The 17,687-nt window shown below is 39.2% G+C and overlaps 1 protein-coding gene across 29 annotated transcripts in view; it reads left to right on the plus strand.

The window, feature by feature from the left end:
• The window catches only part of LOC112059026 (uncharacterized), a 439,279-nt gene that overhangs the window by 231,872 nt on the left and 189,720 nt on the right, over positions 1-17,687 (plus strand). For 26 of the 29 annotated variants that reach the window (XR_010594439.1, XR_010594426.1, XR_010594438.1 and 23 more), the window contains one exon: positions 5,572-5,697. Coding sequence is in view for 5 of the 29 variants with exons in the window: in XM_065576018.1 (XP_065432090.1) it covers positions 5,572-5,697 (126 nt within the window). In the remaining 24 variants the exon portion in view is untranslated. Of the gene's footprint in view, positions 1-5,571; positions 5,698-12,504; positions 12,610-17,687 lie in introns of all 29 variants that reach the window. The other 3 variants (XR_010594424.1, XR_010594418.1, XR_010594430.1) reach the window with 1 other exon arrangement.

Raw genomic sequence — 17,687 nt, forward strand, 5'->3', positions numbered from 1 at the left:
TGGTTCACTGTGTGTGTTCCATGTCCTTGGTACTTGTCTGACTGTCCATCATTCTCTGGAAAGTTCCCACCTGAACCTCATCCCTACCTCATTGAAAATAGAGCTCTCCCTCTGTGTCAGATTTCAATGGCCACTGGCACTTTTCTCACTTTCTGTATTATATGTTCTAACCCACAGTGAAGTTTGAGTTGCCTTTGAACTCCAGTCTCATGCAATCTGGCATATTCTGGGATTGAAAGTGATTAAAATTCACTGCAGGTTAAAACAGAGACAGTTAAAAAGGAGACTAATCCAAAGTTCATTAGTGATTATCTCCTCTTTCTCTAGTTTTAGGGGAAGTGATGCAACTTAAGGTGCTTTCTAGGTGAAAGAAGGACCCGGATGTTCCAAGGCTTGAGTTTGCTAATCTGTACATATATCTTAAAAGATTGGAAACAACTGCCCTATACAGCACCCTGTGTTGTGGTATTAAAAACAGTTAAGGTAAATCTTACAGTATATAGCTAGGTATTGTATTTAGGATAATATTTTAAAATAAGCTGATTTTTCTTAGAATTTATTTGCATTAAACTGAAAAGTTGATGTTCAGGGCCTTGGTGTAATTTATTATGCAGACGGGGGCTATCACAAAGTTCTTGAAAATTTGCAGGCATTTGGATCTAAACATGGAGCTATTTTAGGGACAAAGAACAAATGTGAAATCCATGTTCAGACCTGAAATCCCATGAAGTTTTGGATGTGTTGGCATCAAGGTTTTGGTTCAGGCCCATCTCTAACTGAAATGTCCCAATATTTCCTAATTCATTGTGGATAATAATCAACATTGAAATCTTCAGACATTACTCCCACTTAGTTTTTCTAACTGATCTATGTGTGATAGACAAGAATGTAGAGTAAGGGCCAGTGAAAGAAAATAAACTATTTAGTGAAGGATTGTTTATTTTAAGCAGCAAGTTAACACAAGCAAATGAGTTAGGGTGTAATAAAAGATTCTAATTATAAGGATTTGAGAATATTTATTTAGATTAAGTCAGATGAAGCATAAGATACTTAAACTATACATTGTTGGCACTGAATTCTAAAAGTACAAAATAAGGAGGAGGGCTAATTACAATGTTGGAGACAGCCCAGGACTGACAAAATGTAATGGTGTGTGTTTATATCCTTGTCAAGGAAGGCTTTCAAAACTCTTTAGGTTTCATTAATATGAGTGTTCCATATATATACAGAAAAAATATATATGGAACATTCATATTAAAGCAGAGACAGTTAAATGAGAGACTACATTTATAACATTTCTCCACTTTTTTCCAGTCATGGGTAAATCTCCAAAGTTTTCAGAGGTTTAGCTTCAGTATATGCTCATGGTCTTGAATGACTGTCTGAATCATTTGTACCTCTTGCAGAATTGGGCTGGCAATCTTGCAATAACAGGATTCCTGGGACCAGGGCCGGCTCCAGGCACCAGCCCACCAAGCATGTGCTGGGGGGGAAGGGGTGCGGCGGAGTCCCGGCCGGGCTCGTGGCCCCCCCCGCCCCCCGGCGCTCCGGCCGGTCGGGGAGAGCGGAGAGCCACGGCGGGCTTGCCGCCCTCCCCCTGGCGCTCTGGCTGCCGGGGAGAGCCGAGAGCCCCGGCCGGGCTCGCCGCCCTCCCCCCGGCGCTCTGGCCGCTGGGGAGAGCCGAGAGCCCCGGCCGGGCTCGCCGCCCTCCTCCCGGTGCTCTGGCCGCCGGGGGCTCTCCGCCCTCCCCCCGGTGCTCTGGCCGGTCGGGGATTGCGGGCCTGCGGCCAGGCTCTGCGCCCTCCCCTGCCGTGCTGGGGCGGGGGGGAGCGGTGGCTGGCTTTTCTGCCTAGGGCGGCAAAAATGCCAGAGCCAGCCCTGCCTGGGACTTCCTGTTTTTGGCCTGAGCTGGAATAGTTAAGTGCAAAGACAGAAAGTTACATAAATGAAAAACAAGCAAGTTGCTCAAATACTTTCAGAACTAAAAAAAAGGTTTCACTATGGGAGGAAGGAATCTTCACTTCTACCAACCTATACCTACTTGTTTGCTCCATGCTTCTCAACCTGAAGAGTTCAGTACTGTCTTAAGTAGTGACTTTTTATACAATGGTGGTTGCCTCCAATTTCAGTACAAAGTCTTATTTCCTGTCCTCCTGATCCCTTGTCTGACTGGGTGACATAAGATGGGAGTTTTCCTCTCCATTTCAGATAACATAATATGTTCTCTATACTTGCCTTATTTGAAAACACCCAGGCAACTGTGAACTTAATTTGTCACTGCTAAAATATAGTACTTGATGAGTATCATGGCTAAGCTCTCCTGTCCACTCCCAAGTGATTGTGCTATTGCCACATTGTAATTAGCCTCATTAGTTTTAGAAGCAGAAGTTTTGAGGTCATTCCTGACTTGACACTCTTTTTGCTGTGATAGCCAGCTCGTCTGTTGCTAGCAACCAACAGCCCCAATGTTCCTTCATGCTTTATTGGCCTTGCAGTCTCATTTGAAAAAAAAATGTCTTTAAAATTATTTTAACAACTCTTTGTATTAAAATGCTTGTTTATTTATAGATACAAAGTGCAAATATGTACGTTTATAATGAAATAAAAATAGTCCCCATAACGGGCTTAAGATGCACAAGAATATTACATAAAATGGGATCTTATGTGCTTTGTATTACAGAATAAGACAGCATCAAACAGTAACTAAATTAAAAAAAAAAACATACAAACTTCCCCCAAATTGTAGGACACTAACTTTAGGTCATTATTCCTGCTGTGGAATGTTTTTTAATTCCTTTTAAAATGCAATTCATATGCTGCAACACACTTGTGTGGAAGTTGTGCTTGAACTTATAGTAACTTAAACACCATGGAGAACTGATTGGGAGTATGATTAGGAATTAGAAGGGTGAGAAAATCCAATAAATAGCATATTATGGAAGGGAACATTTTGGCTTCTCTTTATTACATATAATGGAGGTTAACCATTTCATTTCCTGTTACGTTTTTATTTTAAATTACACTTAGGCCTTAATTAGATATATTTTTAAAAAGTGTTATGTTTTAAAAAATTGAAAGCCATATTGGTTTTTCAAAATGAAAACCGTATTCAGATGTGTTTAACTTTAAAAACAATGATAAAGTTTAGGCTGTGAAATTATGTAGCACAGCACTAATGCCCAGATTCATCAAGAAGGTATCTAAGCATATGAATAATCCTCAGTGGGACTACTTTCCTGGTCAAAGTTAGGCATGTGCTGAATCAAGGCCTAAATTAGAAGACCTGAGTTGGGAATCAAGCTAAAGAGTCCTGAGCTCTGGTCCAGTGGAAAAAGGATGGGACCCACAAAATCTTTTGTTGGATAATGTAAGCAGTGATACTAAAGAACTAATGTAAGCAGTGATACTAAAGAACTAGTTGGTGCCCTGTGTTTAATATGGTAGCTTTTAAACTTCTTAGGGCATAGGTTTATATCCTGATAAGAGCAAAAGTGAAAATGAGTTTGGTCTCATTTTAGTGCATACTGGCACTTTTCCACATCAGGACGACTGCATAATTGAAGTCTTTGATAAGGCCGGGCTTTCAAATAATGGGCTAATTTAAGTCATGATCGTTGTAGTGACCAGAGAAATGCAGGGAGGGTTTCAAAGCTTGTGTTTGCATCATTACTGGCTAGAATCAGTGGGTGAAATCTTGACTCCATTATATGAAGTCAATGACAGAACTCCCATTGACTTCACTGGTGCCAGGATTTCACCCCATGTTTTCAGTTGCCTTCTTTCATGAACACCAAACACATTCTGCTCCCCTACCTTACCAAAATATGAAACCAAACAAATATAAATATGAAAGTAACATTGACTGTGTTTCCAGCATTCATAGAGACAAGGGGCTAGAATGCGCTCCACAAAAAGGATAGGCTAGAATAAGAACCACAGAGTCCAAATGCAAAAATAAGTCCGGGGAGCCCAACATCAAGAAAGTAGAAAAACCGGATATTTAAGCTGTCTGTTAAATACAGTAGAATGGATTTTAATGTAATTTGATACTTATGTTTTTCCAGCCCTAGAGCTAGGAAGAGGTGAATAATAATATAGTTGGAAGCTGAATCTGGGAATTAGATCAAGCTTTCTTTTTTTTAAAAATTGTATCAGACAGTCTTTCTAACCTTAAATACTATTCTCTGTGTCTGTTACAGATGTAGTTAGGGCTGCCAAGAGCAGGTTCGGGCCCTGGTGAAAAATTTTTTTCAGGCCCCCCAGCAAGGGCGGACCGGCTAAACAGGGCCGACAAGAGTGGGGGAAGCCGGGCCCCGGGCCCCCTTCCGGACCGCTGGGCCCCGGTAATTTGTACTGCCCCCCCCCCCTCTCGTCGGCCCAGGATATAGTTCATTCTGTAGTTCACAGAATCATGAATTTTGCTGTGTCACATTTTACCTTTTCACCCATTCTGATTTTTTAAGACTTAGGATGTGTTCCTAACACTGATTTACTGTATGTTTATAAATAGTTAAAAGATGGCTGAATATTAAGAATAACCCCATAATATTTGCAAGAATTATAGGAAGAGATTTTCAGAAGTGCCTAAGGGATTTAGGAGCACAAGTCCCATTGAAAAATCATTTACGTTCCTATAAAAATCTCCCCCTTGATTGCTTGGGGCTTCACATTAGATAATCAGAGAAGGTTTGTAAAGGGTCAGATAAAAGAAAAGAAACAAAATAAATTGAAACAGTATTAAGAGGTCAGGCGTGCTTGTGTAAGACACCTAAGAAATGATTTTTTTGATCAGTCATTCTGTCCAGGAAATATAGGACCAGTTAACTTGTAACTGATCATAGGTGAGAACCCAAAGTGACAAATGGCAAGATATGAACTATGAATTTGCATAGCAGCCCATGGGTACCTTTTTGTGAATTATAGGGTGTTGCATGAAGACTTCAGCCATAGAGCCGTAGAACCGTCAGAGGGAATCTGAAGAGTTGGACTAACATTTGCAGGCAGTTTATCCACTCCACTGACAAATAGTTTCTCAGATCATTTTTTATGTCAATTAAAAAGAAAAAGGTTTACATTTTGGTTGGAGAGCATGAACTGGATTGGATGGAACAAGAATTGTCCCGTGCCTCCTCTGTGGGCTTAAAATGAAGTAATTGTCAGAAAAGTAATTTTGTTAAAATGACACCTTAACTCATTCTCCTCACTTGTAAGGTTCTACCCGGTTCCAGTCTCATCTCATCTCATGGGGTTCTATCCTGCCCTTTTTTTTCACCTTGTTGCTCCTTTTGTCTTGTCATCCTACTTTCTCTTTCATGCCTTTTTCTATGCTGCTCCTTTCTGCTGGAATGACATCTCTCTTTCTGAGCACCAGAAATCTTCACTCTCCTCCTCCAAATCTTTCCAATCAATTTATTCCACAATCCCTATCAAAAGAGTTATTTTGTCTTTACATTGTAACCCCCCCTACATCGATTGCCATATGCTACAGTATGTGACAACTCCAAAAGCTGTTAAAAAAAAAGACTCTAGTGAACCGTTGTATCTGATAGACTATTTTTTGTGTCCCTCCAGGAGTGAAATCATTACTGGATACAGAAAAGAAAATAAACTAATCCACACTCATGAGACACCTGGCTCCCAGCCAGGCAAAGGAGAAAATAAGGACAAGAAATCTCTTAGCTGCATGGAGGATTGGAGGTAATGTGAGACAAGTACAAGAGCAAGTGACCCTCTTAATATTCTGGAAATCTTCTTTTAAGGCCCATGCCCTGTGGTCAGTGGGAATCAGTGGGACACCATGGGCCCTCCAATCATGTGGCTTCCATTAATTCGGCTATGATTGGGCAGTGAGCTAGATTCCCTACGAGCTTCATTGTGCCCTATTCAATACAGAAAACATCCCATTCGTGAAAGATGGTGGGAATGAGAATGGCCAGCATGGATTATTTTATATTTACAGACAGTGGTTGCAGTTCGATTTATTTTTAACTTCTTACCTGTAGATAAGATATTGCTGGTTTGAGCAAATATTCCCTATACGTATAATGCAGAATGCTACTAGACCTGGTAATAGCTCACCTTATTATGAATTATTCTTATTACTGTAGTGCTTAGAGGCCCTAACCAGGATTGGGCTCCCCTATGCTAGACACAGTAAAAATGCATAGTAAGAAACAGTCCCTACCTAGATAGTTTGAAGTAAAACTAGACAAGACAGACAAAGGATAGGAGAAAAGAAATTTTATAGAAGGGAATTGAAGCATATAGATTAGAGTCCTGATTCAGCAAAGCAGTTAAAGACCTGACTTGATTTCCCCTGAAGAGATAGGGTAGGAGGGGTCAGTCTTTCTAGGTGATACTCTTTAATGTTGTGGCTGACTTTATGGCAGTGTGGAAGTTGTATGCACATCTACAGATTGGGATAGACACAGTTTATAAATGTAAGCTATCTATGAATATTTTCCTGTAGCTCTTGGAGATAGATATAATCAGCACCCACCAAAAAAGAACAAAAAGGAAAAAAAAACTTGGTGCACAGGACTGACCATTTTTTTAGAGTGGCCAAAGCATTGTGTCTGAAAAATTCATGGAATTTCATTGATAGTTATTTTGTTTAATTCTTCAAGAAATACTTATTAGCTCATATCTTTTTACTCCCACAGCCATTGCTTTTGCAGCCATACTTTAGAACAGGGGTCAGCAACCTTCGGCATGCACCCATCAGGGTAATCTTCTGGCGGGTCATGAGACATTTTGTTTACATTGACCATCCGCAGGCATGGCCCCCCGCAGCTCCCAGTGGCTGTGGTTCGCCGTTCCCAGCCAATGGCAGCTGCGGGAAGTGGTGGGCTGTAAAACGTCTCACGGCCCGCCAGCATATTACCCTGATGGGCCGTGTGCCGAAGGTTGCTGACCCCTGCTTTAGAAAGATGACAAAAATTGCTTACTGAATCATAGTTTCTCTTGTAGCCTGATCTGTAGATTTTGAATAAAAATTCCCAGTTATCACTTTAAGGGTTGACAGATTCTTGTCCCAAGATCAGACCCAGTATTATTACAATTATTATATGGTTGGGAACCCCAATGTGCACAGGTGCAACACTCACACTTTAGGAACTCTTCTGTATTTACAAATAAATAATTTATTAATACATTTAGCAAAGTCACACACACTGTAACTCAGTAAGGTAGAGATAATACAAAAAGTACATCTGAACATCCATACTCACACCATCCCTTGCAAAACAACCTGAAATGTTAACCATCATCTTCCTCATCACCATCACCTTCCTCATCTTCCCCAGTGGCCATCATTCTGACCCCTCCCAAGGGCTACATCTTTCCCTCCTACTGCCCTGGGATGCCACTTTTATAATATGTTACGCAGACCTTACCATGCCTAATGCATATTCAATAGGGTTTTCTCCCCTATTCCTTGTTTGTATTTCCTCCCCTTACCAATGTTAAGGTGTCCTCCTTCTATAGGTTAGTTTATTTATGATTTCACCCCATTATCATATATGTCCATTCATTGCCATGGCACTCTTGCAGTCGGATGTTCCATCCAAAACCTTCCAGAAGCTGGTGTCAGTTCATGTTCTGTGGTTGGCTGATGTCATTATAGACAAAATCCCACCCACCAACACACACACTCTACTTCCAGTTCCCCAAAGTTTATGAGTTACCTAAGTTTATCTATGCCAAAGTTCATAGGCCTCATTCGAGCTGCTGAAGCCAATGTTTTACAGGATATAAGCCTATAGGTTCCTTGCATTACTGCTGAATATAATAAAGCAGAATATAATATGAATATAATAGAGGTAAGCTGGCCCACTGGGCTACACTCTGAAAAAGTGGCTTTGTTAAAATGGCATTGATTTTGTTCACAGCACTCCTGTAGGGCTAGTGGGCAACAAAGCAGAGATGAATGATTTGGGATACTCCATTTTTAATAGCTCTCCTTATCTGCAGCAGTAACTAGCAACTACATAGGGACAGGCAATATAAGATTGTCTACAAGAGGAAAATTTCCTACTGTTGCTAGTAGTGGTTCAGCTCCATCAGTGTTAGCAGTGTTGGGAGTCGTCATGTGGATAGGCCACCATTATTTTATGCACCCACATGACCAAATCCAGCTAAGAGCAGGTCTAATTGACACTTTTCTTAAAATAAAGTATTTGCCTATTGTAGACAAGGCTTAAGTTGTTCAAGTAAGGGCGGTTGTCGTTTGTAATTATCTTTTTAAAATTTAACTGGAGTAAGTATAGATAGATTTTTTTTAAAACAGTTGGCACATATCCCTCACCTCTCTTCTTTCATCCAAGGCTCTCAGAGCATGTAATTAAGTCTTATAACACCCCTGTGTCATAGGTAATTGTTATCTCCATTTTGCAGAAGGGAAAACGCTATCCTTATCTAATTTAAACTGGGATAAATCTGGGCTGACTCCATCAACTCCTTGTCCGGGGAGCAACCCAGCATTTATACCTGACTGACTAAGACCAGCATTTGGGTGATCAGAACTTCTGAAAATCAGGTCCTAACTGAATATTCCAAAGCCATACAGTCGGACTGAAGGACCTACTCAGTCTTCCCATTGGTTGTATACCTCAACCTTATGTTCTGATTCCCAGGCCTCTGAACTGAATTCCTTTCCTAAACTGCCTCATTTACATATTTTACATGTACATAGTTTATAAATGAATTCTACAATTAGACCTTCCAATTTAAATTTAACATAATCCTAAACTACACTTGGATTTTTCTGATGGGCTTTCATAGTAAGTTCTTATTTTTTAAAAAATATTATATATAAAGATATAAATATATTTTTGCCTCTATATGCCATTCCTGGCCATTTTGAACTGTTGTTTGACAATTTCATTACCAACATTGGGGGCAGTGCAGGAACAAAGAGAGGAACAAAGGAGTCAAGTCAGTATGAGCTGATTAAGAAAGAACCTCAAAATCAAATGTTATGGCAAAATAGAAGCTTAAAAAGTCCTATTTGACTTTTCACAGTTGTTACTAAGAAATTGGAAGTGTTCCGTTTTGTTGATCTTGATTTTGTTCTGTGACCTAGTGATCTGAATAAATTGGTAGATTTTTCTATTTCTGACTGTATGGTCTAGACCAGGGGTCGGCAACGTTCAGCACGCGGCTCGCCAGGGTGCCGGGCCAGTTTATTTACCTGCTGACGTGGCAGGTTCAGCCGATCGCGGCCCCCACTCGCCGCGGTTCACCGTCCCGGGCCAATGGGGGCGGCAGGAAGCAGCGTGGGCCGAGGGATGTGCTGGCCGCAGCTTCCAGTCGCCCCCATTGGCCCAGGACAGCAAACCACGGCCAGTGGGGGCTGCAATCGGCCGACCTGCCGCGTCAGCAGGTAAATAAACTGGCCCGGCCCACCAGGGTGCTTACCCTGGCGAGCCGCGTGCCAAACGTGCCAAATGTTGCCGACCCCTGGTCTAGACCAGTGGGCCTCAATCTTTTCTGTGCTGAGATCCCTGCTATACTCCCATGTAGCCTGGACCTAATTGAAACATCATCTTACACATTTAGTAATATGGAAAAGGCAGGGTGGTCATGACCTCCTGACATCTGTTCACAATAGGGTTGCCAATTTTGGTTGGAAGTATTCCTGGAGGTTTCATCACATGATATAAACTTTAATTCCTGGAGACTCCAGGACAATCCTGGAGGGTTGGCAAGCCTAGTTCACAACCCCAGGTTGAAAATCCATGATTTGTGGTAAATAATCCAGTGTACTTTAAAATAGCAAAACAATTCTAGTGCACAGAGTGAATCATTCGGGAAGAATTGTCAATATCAAGTTAGGTGCTAATAAAAAAAAATGAGTCCTTTTGAAAATGCAGACTTAAATGTAAACTCCTAAAAACTTCTGTTCAGTGCATTCTAGGTTTGAGGAGGAATTGATTCAAGTAATCTACCACTATAAGAATAATATGTTTTATGTAAAAATGGCTAAAACACTAAAGTGTTGGAACTCTCACACACAATAGATTTTCACTGTCCGACAGCTTTAGTAATTTTGGGTCAACTGTCAGTGTTCCAATTGTATAAAATACATTTTATTCTTAAAGTTCTAGTATTGCTTGAGCTATTTTTTCCCCCCAGAGCACAGTGCGCAGGAGTTTTTTGTTAGTTTTTCTTGGCTTTTTAAAAATATTAAAATAAAGCCTGAATAAAATGCAGCTTTACGAGCAAAGGAAGTATGCAAAAATGCTGCATATGAAAAGTAAATTAATGTTAGTTTCTCCAGGTTTTTCCCCCAAGCCAGTTATAGTAAATTGTTTATTGTTTGGGTATTAAATGAAATAGTTAAATTTACATGAAAGCCATAAACACTGGGTGAACTTCAACACCAATAAAAACTTTGGAATTCACACCTAAGTTCATATGCTCACACAATACTGTAAGTTACTTTCAGAATACTTGTGAAAAATAATCATAGAAATATTTGCTGTGGTTATCTTTATGTTAATGAATCCGACTTGAGTAAAACTAGCAGAAGACTGATTACTAGGGAAAAGACAAGGAGAAATATCATTGCGACCTTTTTCAACGTTTAGAACTGAAATTATATTGAGCATTTCTTCAATATCTTAAATGTTCAGGAGAGGAAATGGGAGGAGAAAGGGTCTGCATATTTTTCTAGTGGTTCCTTGACATTCCCAGAACCTCTGCCCATTTTCAGAACTGAAGTTGAACCCAAAACTTTGGAGATTGGACCATTCTGACTGCTTTATGTAAATTGTATGAATGACAGATATAATGAAAAATACAACACTAAAAGATCTGGAAATTGGTTATTCATTATAAAGCCATGTCAAGTACATATTCTGGAAAGTATCTTGGATTCTGACTTAATTAAATTAGTTCATACCTAATCTTAAATTAGATGCTCAAACAGTGCACTTGAGTTGATCAGAAGACATTTTTAAAAATGAACCTTTGCTTTTATTTATCTTTGTTCGATGCAGATACTTTTGTTTGTAACAAAAACCTTCACATAGAAATATGATAAATATTTATTAGATTTTATTCAGCTAATATTTGCATTATACTTAAGGCCCTGCTTAACTTGCGATATTGCGGAATTGCATATTCCACAATATTAGGTTTTCACCACAATTTTGACAGCGGGAGCCCCGTCATGTGCAAGGCTGACAGTCGGAGCCCCGGGCGGTCAACAGTGGAAAATCATGGAAAAGCAATAATGGACTTCATTACCACATTACCAAATAATAAGGTCCATTATTACTTTTCTGCAATTTTCCATGGTTTGTTCACAACACAGCTGCAATTTTGACAATCATTTCGCAATTCAAGTAGGGCCTTAATTATACTGTCTTGGTAAGTTAGGGCTTTTCTTTTTGTCTCTTCTTTTTGCCTCTCTTTTTATTTTCTGTTGAAGATCTGAATCTTGGTTATTTTAAATTTGGGGTGATTTTTTGTTCCTGAGTTTCATGATTATAATAGTGCTTCAGTTTGCAATGCTGTATTTAAAGGTGAGATTGTCTCAGTTTCCATTGTAAACCACTCTTTGTAGAAGTTTAAGAACTTGACTGTAAATAACTTGCTGTGGAAAGTCAGCCTTTAAGTTGTCATGATTGGAATGGGTTAGCCTTTATTTTTTTCTCCAAATTAAAAAAAAAAATCTATGGGCTGTACTTGTTGATTAGTGTTTTTGTGCTTCTATGGCTCAAAAAAGTGTTTATGAATATTATTTTTTAAAGACTTTAAGGGTTTCTTCTCTCCTTACTCAGCATATTGAAAACCCATTGACATTAATGGAAGTTCCATGTATGGAACAAGAGAAAAACAGACTTTGGTCTTTAGGAGAGCCCTGGCTATGGTAATATTAAATTATCAGAATAACAGAGGTATCTTTCTCAGTTGATATATGCGCTTGATTTCCATTAGTGACATCAGGCATTATGTGCACAATGAAGGATATAATTTGGACCCCCAATTTGTTGGCTGCTGCCCATTTGCAGTAAGTTCTTGAGTAATACATCTAGCAATGTTAACATCCTAATGATGCAAAAAGAACAGGAGTACTTGTGGCACCTTAGAGACTAACAAATTTGTTAGTCTCTAAGGTGCCACAAGTACTCTTGTTCTTTTTGTGGATACAGACTAACACGGCTGCTACTCTGAATCCTAATGATGGAGATCAATATAATACTCTGCCCTAATTACTTTTAATATATCACCACTCGGTATGAGAGTGCAAACGTGGTAAAAAGTGCCAGATTTAATCTTCTCATATATGCTCACTCATATACAGTATGCCTCTGTCAGCCATCACATATGTGTTTTCTCCAGCATGCTGCCCCACCAGTGAGTAAAAAATGCACAGATGCAAGCCTTTTTATTAAGAGTTATCGATATGTGGTAATATGGAACCGCTACTTTTCCGCTACACTCATACTTAGCCATAGCTCATTTCTCATTGTATATTCTACATGGACTCTCTTTCAGTGCCTTATGGGTCTCATAAACATCCTGAGTTTGGAAAGAGTCAAATTCCATAGTATTTACTCAGAACTGCCATTGACTGAGTAAGAATTACAGGATGGATACAAGGTAAATATGTTTGATTAAATAACCATTTTGCAAAAGATTTTAAAAGGAGAAATAAATATGCATTCTCTTTTGTATTGTATATAAGACCCACATTTCTTTTTTTTTAAAGTGCCCATACTTTGTGCCAAACTTTTCCCTTTGGTATATGTGTGTCACCCCCATTAAATGGGGCCTGTGACTGGTACACACATCTTTTGGCACACTGAACCTGCACAATCCACTTTGGCCTACTAAACTATCTATGTGGAGATCAGAACAAAAGGGATGTCCTCCTTGGGCAGCCTGTCTCATCTTTCATTTCATCATCTTTTTCTTCATTTCTCAGATCAGCACTATAGAAGTGCCCCTGAGGTAATTTTGGCCATATTGGACACTCACTTAATCACTTGGAAAATCCCCATATAGATGATAGCATTCTGATCATCCCTTCCCTCTCACTGGCCAGAAAGTTCTTGATCGTCCATTGGAGGTGAGGGGGAAAAGGGGCTCCTTGGGACACAAAGGGGTCCCAACTGGCCATCAAGTTATGGCCCACATTGGTGCCCCTTAGCCCTAAAAAGGATAGTCTGATGTCCATCTGACCATCAGGCCAGGTTCTCGCATGAAGATATGGGAAATAAGGCCTATTCAGCATATCTGTGCCCTTCTGTAAGCTTTCTTGCATCTTTCCCAACTTTATTTGACTATGTCTGATGGCCAAAAAATGAGCTATTCCTTGCTATCGCTGGCAAGGGATTAAAAACTACTGCAGCATCTATTATTCCAAGCTTCTAGCACCCTGGCAGCACTGAATTGCTATCCAGTTCCCAGATCATCCTGATACATTTGAATAATTTGTGGGCATTCTTCTGCCAGCTGACAAGAGGTTGCTCTCGAGACTGCCTAAGCTGGTGATACCAAGGACGTACCTAATGAGATGACATACATTACATCAATTTTACTTGTTTGCCAGGATCTCATTCATAATCAGAAGCTCCACCATTGTAGTCAAAAACATTTGGTTGCTATCACAGACAGTACATGTCAGAAAACTTCTGCAGATCTTTTTTATATTAGAAATTATTTCAGTCTTGCTGACAATCTTCAGAATTAGATCAGCTAGTTTGGAAAAGCACTCTGCACCAAAATTGCAGTCTGTTTGGAGATTATTTAAATGTAAAAGTCAAAGATGCACAAACACTTTAGAAGAAACCAACATGAACTATGGCCCGTTTCATAAACGATGGTAATTTAAAAGATCGTTCTGGGAGAAGGACAGATTTTCTGCATGTAATTGCATACATGAAATGTGCATCTAATTTACAGTGATTGCATGTGGAAATTGGGGAAACGAGTGCATATATGGATAGAATTGGCTGTTTATGTGCGGAGGTACCTGATTGTTTTCATATGCAGCCACTGTCATAGTATACCCAAATCAGACATAGACTGGACACAAGTAAAAAGTTCATTCCGATTTTAGAGACATTGCTGATTCCAGCAATATGCCCTGGACTTGAAATGAAAACTCCCTTTGGAACCAGTAATACGTCTAGAAGTGGAATATGAACTTTCTAAGTGCACCTGCTGTACAATTGTGTGTATATGCAAATACTGTTTCACAGCTAACTTGTTTGGCAATCTGGCCAAATCTGAATCTAGTATGAATCCTTTTAAGGATTTAGGGATTTGTCTAGTGCCTGTTGAAGTCAATGTCAGGCTTTCAGTTCACTTAAGTAGATTTTGGATCAGCCCCTTAAATAGAACCTGTATCAAAACTGTAAGGGAATGTTCTCATTTCAATGTGTGTGGGTTTTCCTGTGTACAGTTACTCTGTGAGTATCAAGTTGAAAAATCAGTCTGTACTGTAGGAAGTTCGGTTCATAGAACTGTTGGTTAAAACAGCATTAAAATAGTTTTTGGGTAGACGACTTTTATTACAACACACTTGGAAGTGTTAATTATTCTTTGTTTTGAATCCTAATGTTCATACCCTTTGTACTACAAAAAATAAGAGCAACATATTTTATCATATCAATGTTTTCATCATCTACTTTTTAAGGCACCTCACTGATAATTATTTTTTATTCCTTTGCTTACTTCCCAAAATTACGAACAATAATTTCTCAAGGGAGTTGTGTGAAATGAATTAATTAATAGCAAATTCACACTAGATATCAAAATGTTTCATCTATTGATTTTGAACTATTGTGGCAACATTTTTTCAAGTTTGAAATGCATGATTATTGTGTGGGTTACCTGTTGATTTAGTGCAGGGGTCAGCAACCTTTCAGAAGTGGTGAGCCGAGTCTTCGTTTATTCACTCTAATTTAAGGTTTCGCGTGCCAGTAATGCATTTTAACGTTTTTAGAAGATCTCTTTCTATAAGTCTATAATATATAACTAAACTATTGTTATATGTAAAGTAAATAAGGTTTTTAAAATGTTTAAGAAACGTCATTTAAAATGCTGAGCCCCCCGGAGCGGTGGCCAGGACCCGGGCATTATGAGTGCCACTGAAAATCAGCTCGCGTGCCACCTTCGGCATGCGTGCCACAGGTTGCCTACCCCTGATTTAGTGACTGACATTCAAAATATTATTCAGAAGGTTGTTTTCAAAATACTAACTGTAGTGATCAGTGTGTCATTTTACTTGTGTATGTTTGTTTATTTTAAAATGCAGGCTACAATATTCTTATAACTGAACCTGCCATTGAGAGGCTAGTGAATAAAATCTGCATGACAGTTCAGTTTTGGTTTAAACATAGGTCTTGCCTTTTATTAACCAGTTCTCAGGAGGGAAAACTTTTTGTCTGTTACCTGGCAGAAAACTAGTTTGGTTTGTTGCACTTTTGGGCAGTTTTACAAAGGTAAATAGGCTCCTAAAGATGCAGATAGGTGCTTTATTAAATCTCACTAAGTGTCTATGCAGATTAGGTGCCTAATAGCCATTGGCTTCAATGGGAATTAGATGCCTAATTTGGCTAGACTCTTTTGTAAATCCTACCAGTCACTTATGTATCTTTAGGCACCTAAATACCTTTGTAAATTTACCCCTTTATGTCTCATTCAAGCTCCACTCCACCAGCACCAATACAAACCACAGGATAAATGAGATTCAATTCCTAAGCCTCAAACACCCCAATAAAACAGTGGTCTTGGAGAAGTTTTGGGCCCAGCAAGGGGTGCCTTCAGCAAGGGTGAAATGCACACCAGCCTTATGTCTCAACAAAACAGAAAATGTCCCCCTAATCGAGTGGGTAACAAAGAAATACAGTCACATCTTGGCAATAGCCCAACAATTTTTGGCCTCATAAAGTTTACGAAAACTGCTACTGAGAACCATATGTTCTTCAGGTAAAGGGAAAGCCCTCACCCCATTGTCAAATTGTGGTTTGCAATTCCTTCCCCCACCCCCAAAACTGGTGCTCATCAGTAGTTCTCAGCATTTGCCTACTAGAGCACAGGTGTGTTAACCAATTTAGGAAAGTAATGATAAACATATCCATTTCCCCAAACATCAATTGCTTCCTTCCACCTTCTGGCAATGATAAAGGATAGTAGTGAAATTGTGTGCATTTCAATTTGTATTTATCTACTGTGTTTGAATTAAAGGTACATGCAGCTGTGATTCACTAATAACTGATTAAAGTGTCTTTTTATTGAGCTACAAAACCTTCAACAAATTAATGGAAATTTCAAAACACCTTGAAAATTGCAGATACTTTAGTCCTGCATTGAATACTGAGACAATTGAGTAAATAGCCACATCACTTAATTCTTTCTTTTGAAAACAATTTTCTTATTAAATTAAAAAAAAAATCCATGATTATTACTAATTGATGCATGGCTAAGAAATATCTTCCATGTTTTGTTTTTTCTGCGCTAATGTGAAATTTTCAGTAAAGATAAATTTTATCATTTCAGTTGTTTTCTTCCTTCACTATACAGTTCAGAATCACAGAGCCCTATTTAAAATTTAAGCAAACGTTTTGTATTTTCCCCACCAAATGTATGCCATAAGTGAGTAGTTATATTTTCTGTTACTTTGAGGAAATGATTTTGATAAGTTACATTTCTCCACCTTCCCCTCCCCCACAATCTCTTAATTAAAAGAGAACTGTTTTTGAAAGAAAAAATATTAATTATTTTTTCTTTAACTACAATGGCAGAACTCCAAATATAACAGTAATGAAGTGCATTATTTTATAGGACTGGACATGTTTAAGAAAGATTTATCCTCAACTCCTGTAAACTGTCATAGCCCCATTGACATCAGGGGAACTATGACAATTTACACCAGCTGGGGATTTGGCCCTTGCTATTTAGGGCCCATTCCTGTAAGATGTTGAGTACTGTTTACTTAGCTTCCTGATACCCCATTAACTCGATGGGTGCTCAGCACGTTACAAGTAGAACTCAGCATTACATACCCGAACTCTATAAAGATCCGATTAAAGGTTTTTCCCCTTTGCATTTTTTAAAAAAATTCCCTCCTTTGCTAAGTCTTAGACTATCTATAATTTTGTGTCCAGCCAACCATTTCTTAAAGGGTTTTCAACATCCAGTAGTGTATTTTTAGTTTTTCTAAGCCACTTTAGAGGAGCTTGTTGTAAGTGAAAGATCGTATGGAATTCATGTTAGATGTTTCAACATAAGCAACAAATTAAACAGGGCCAAATTCTCCTCTCTGAGGCACACTTAGGGTTGCTGGTGAAGTCACTGGGTCATGAGCATACGTAAACACACATACACCGTCCCATAAATTCTCCACTCTGAGGCACACTTAGAGCTGCTGGTGAAGTCACTGGGTCATGAGCATACGTAAACACACATACACCGTCCCATAGTTGTCAGCAGAAGAAAGGAAGGGCTATAATTATGAAGCCTGTACGTTTCCAATAACTCAACTGCCATTGGTGGACAGGAGGAAGTGGAATACTCTTTTCAGTCTTTGAACACAAAACCCTCTGAGAAATTGGTCTAGTTTAGTCGGGTTCTAGGGCTGAATAATTTATGGGATGTGAAATAATGTCTCTTTTAGATGGCTGGTTTTGAGAACTGGGGTAGCAAAGTGTGAAACACTCTCAATGACCCTT

The sequence above is a fragment of the Chrysemys picta genome, chromosome 1 (genome assembly GCF_011386835.1).
Source record: "Chrysemys picta bellii isolate R12L10 chromosome 1, ASM1138683v2, whole genome shotgun sequence".
NCBI lineage: Eukaryota > Metazoa > Chordata > Testudines > Emydidae > Chrysemys > Chrysemys picta.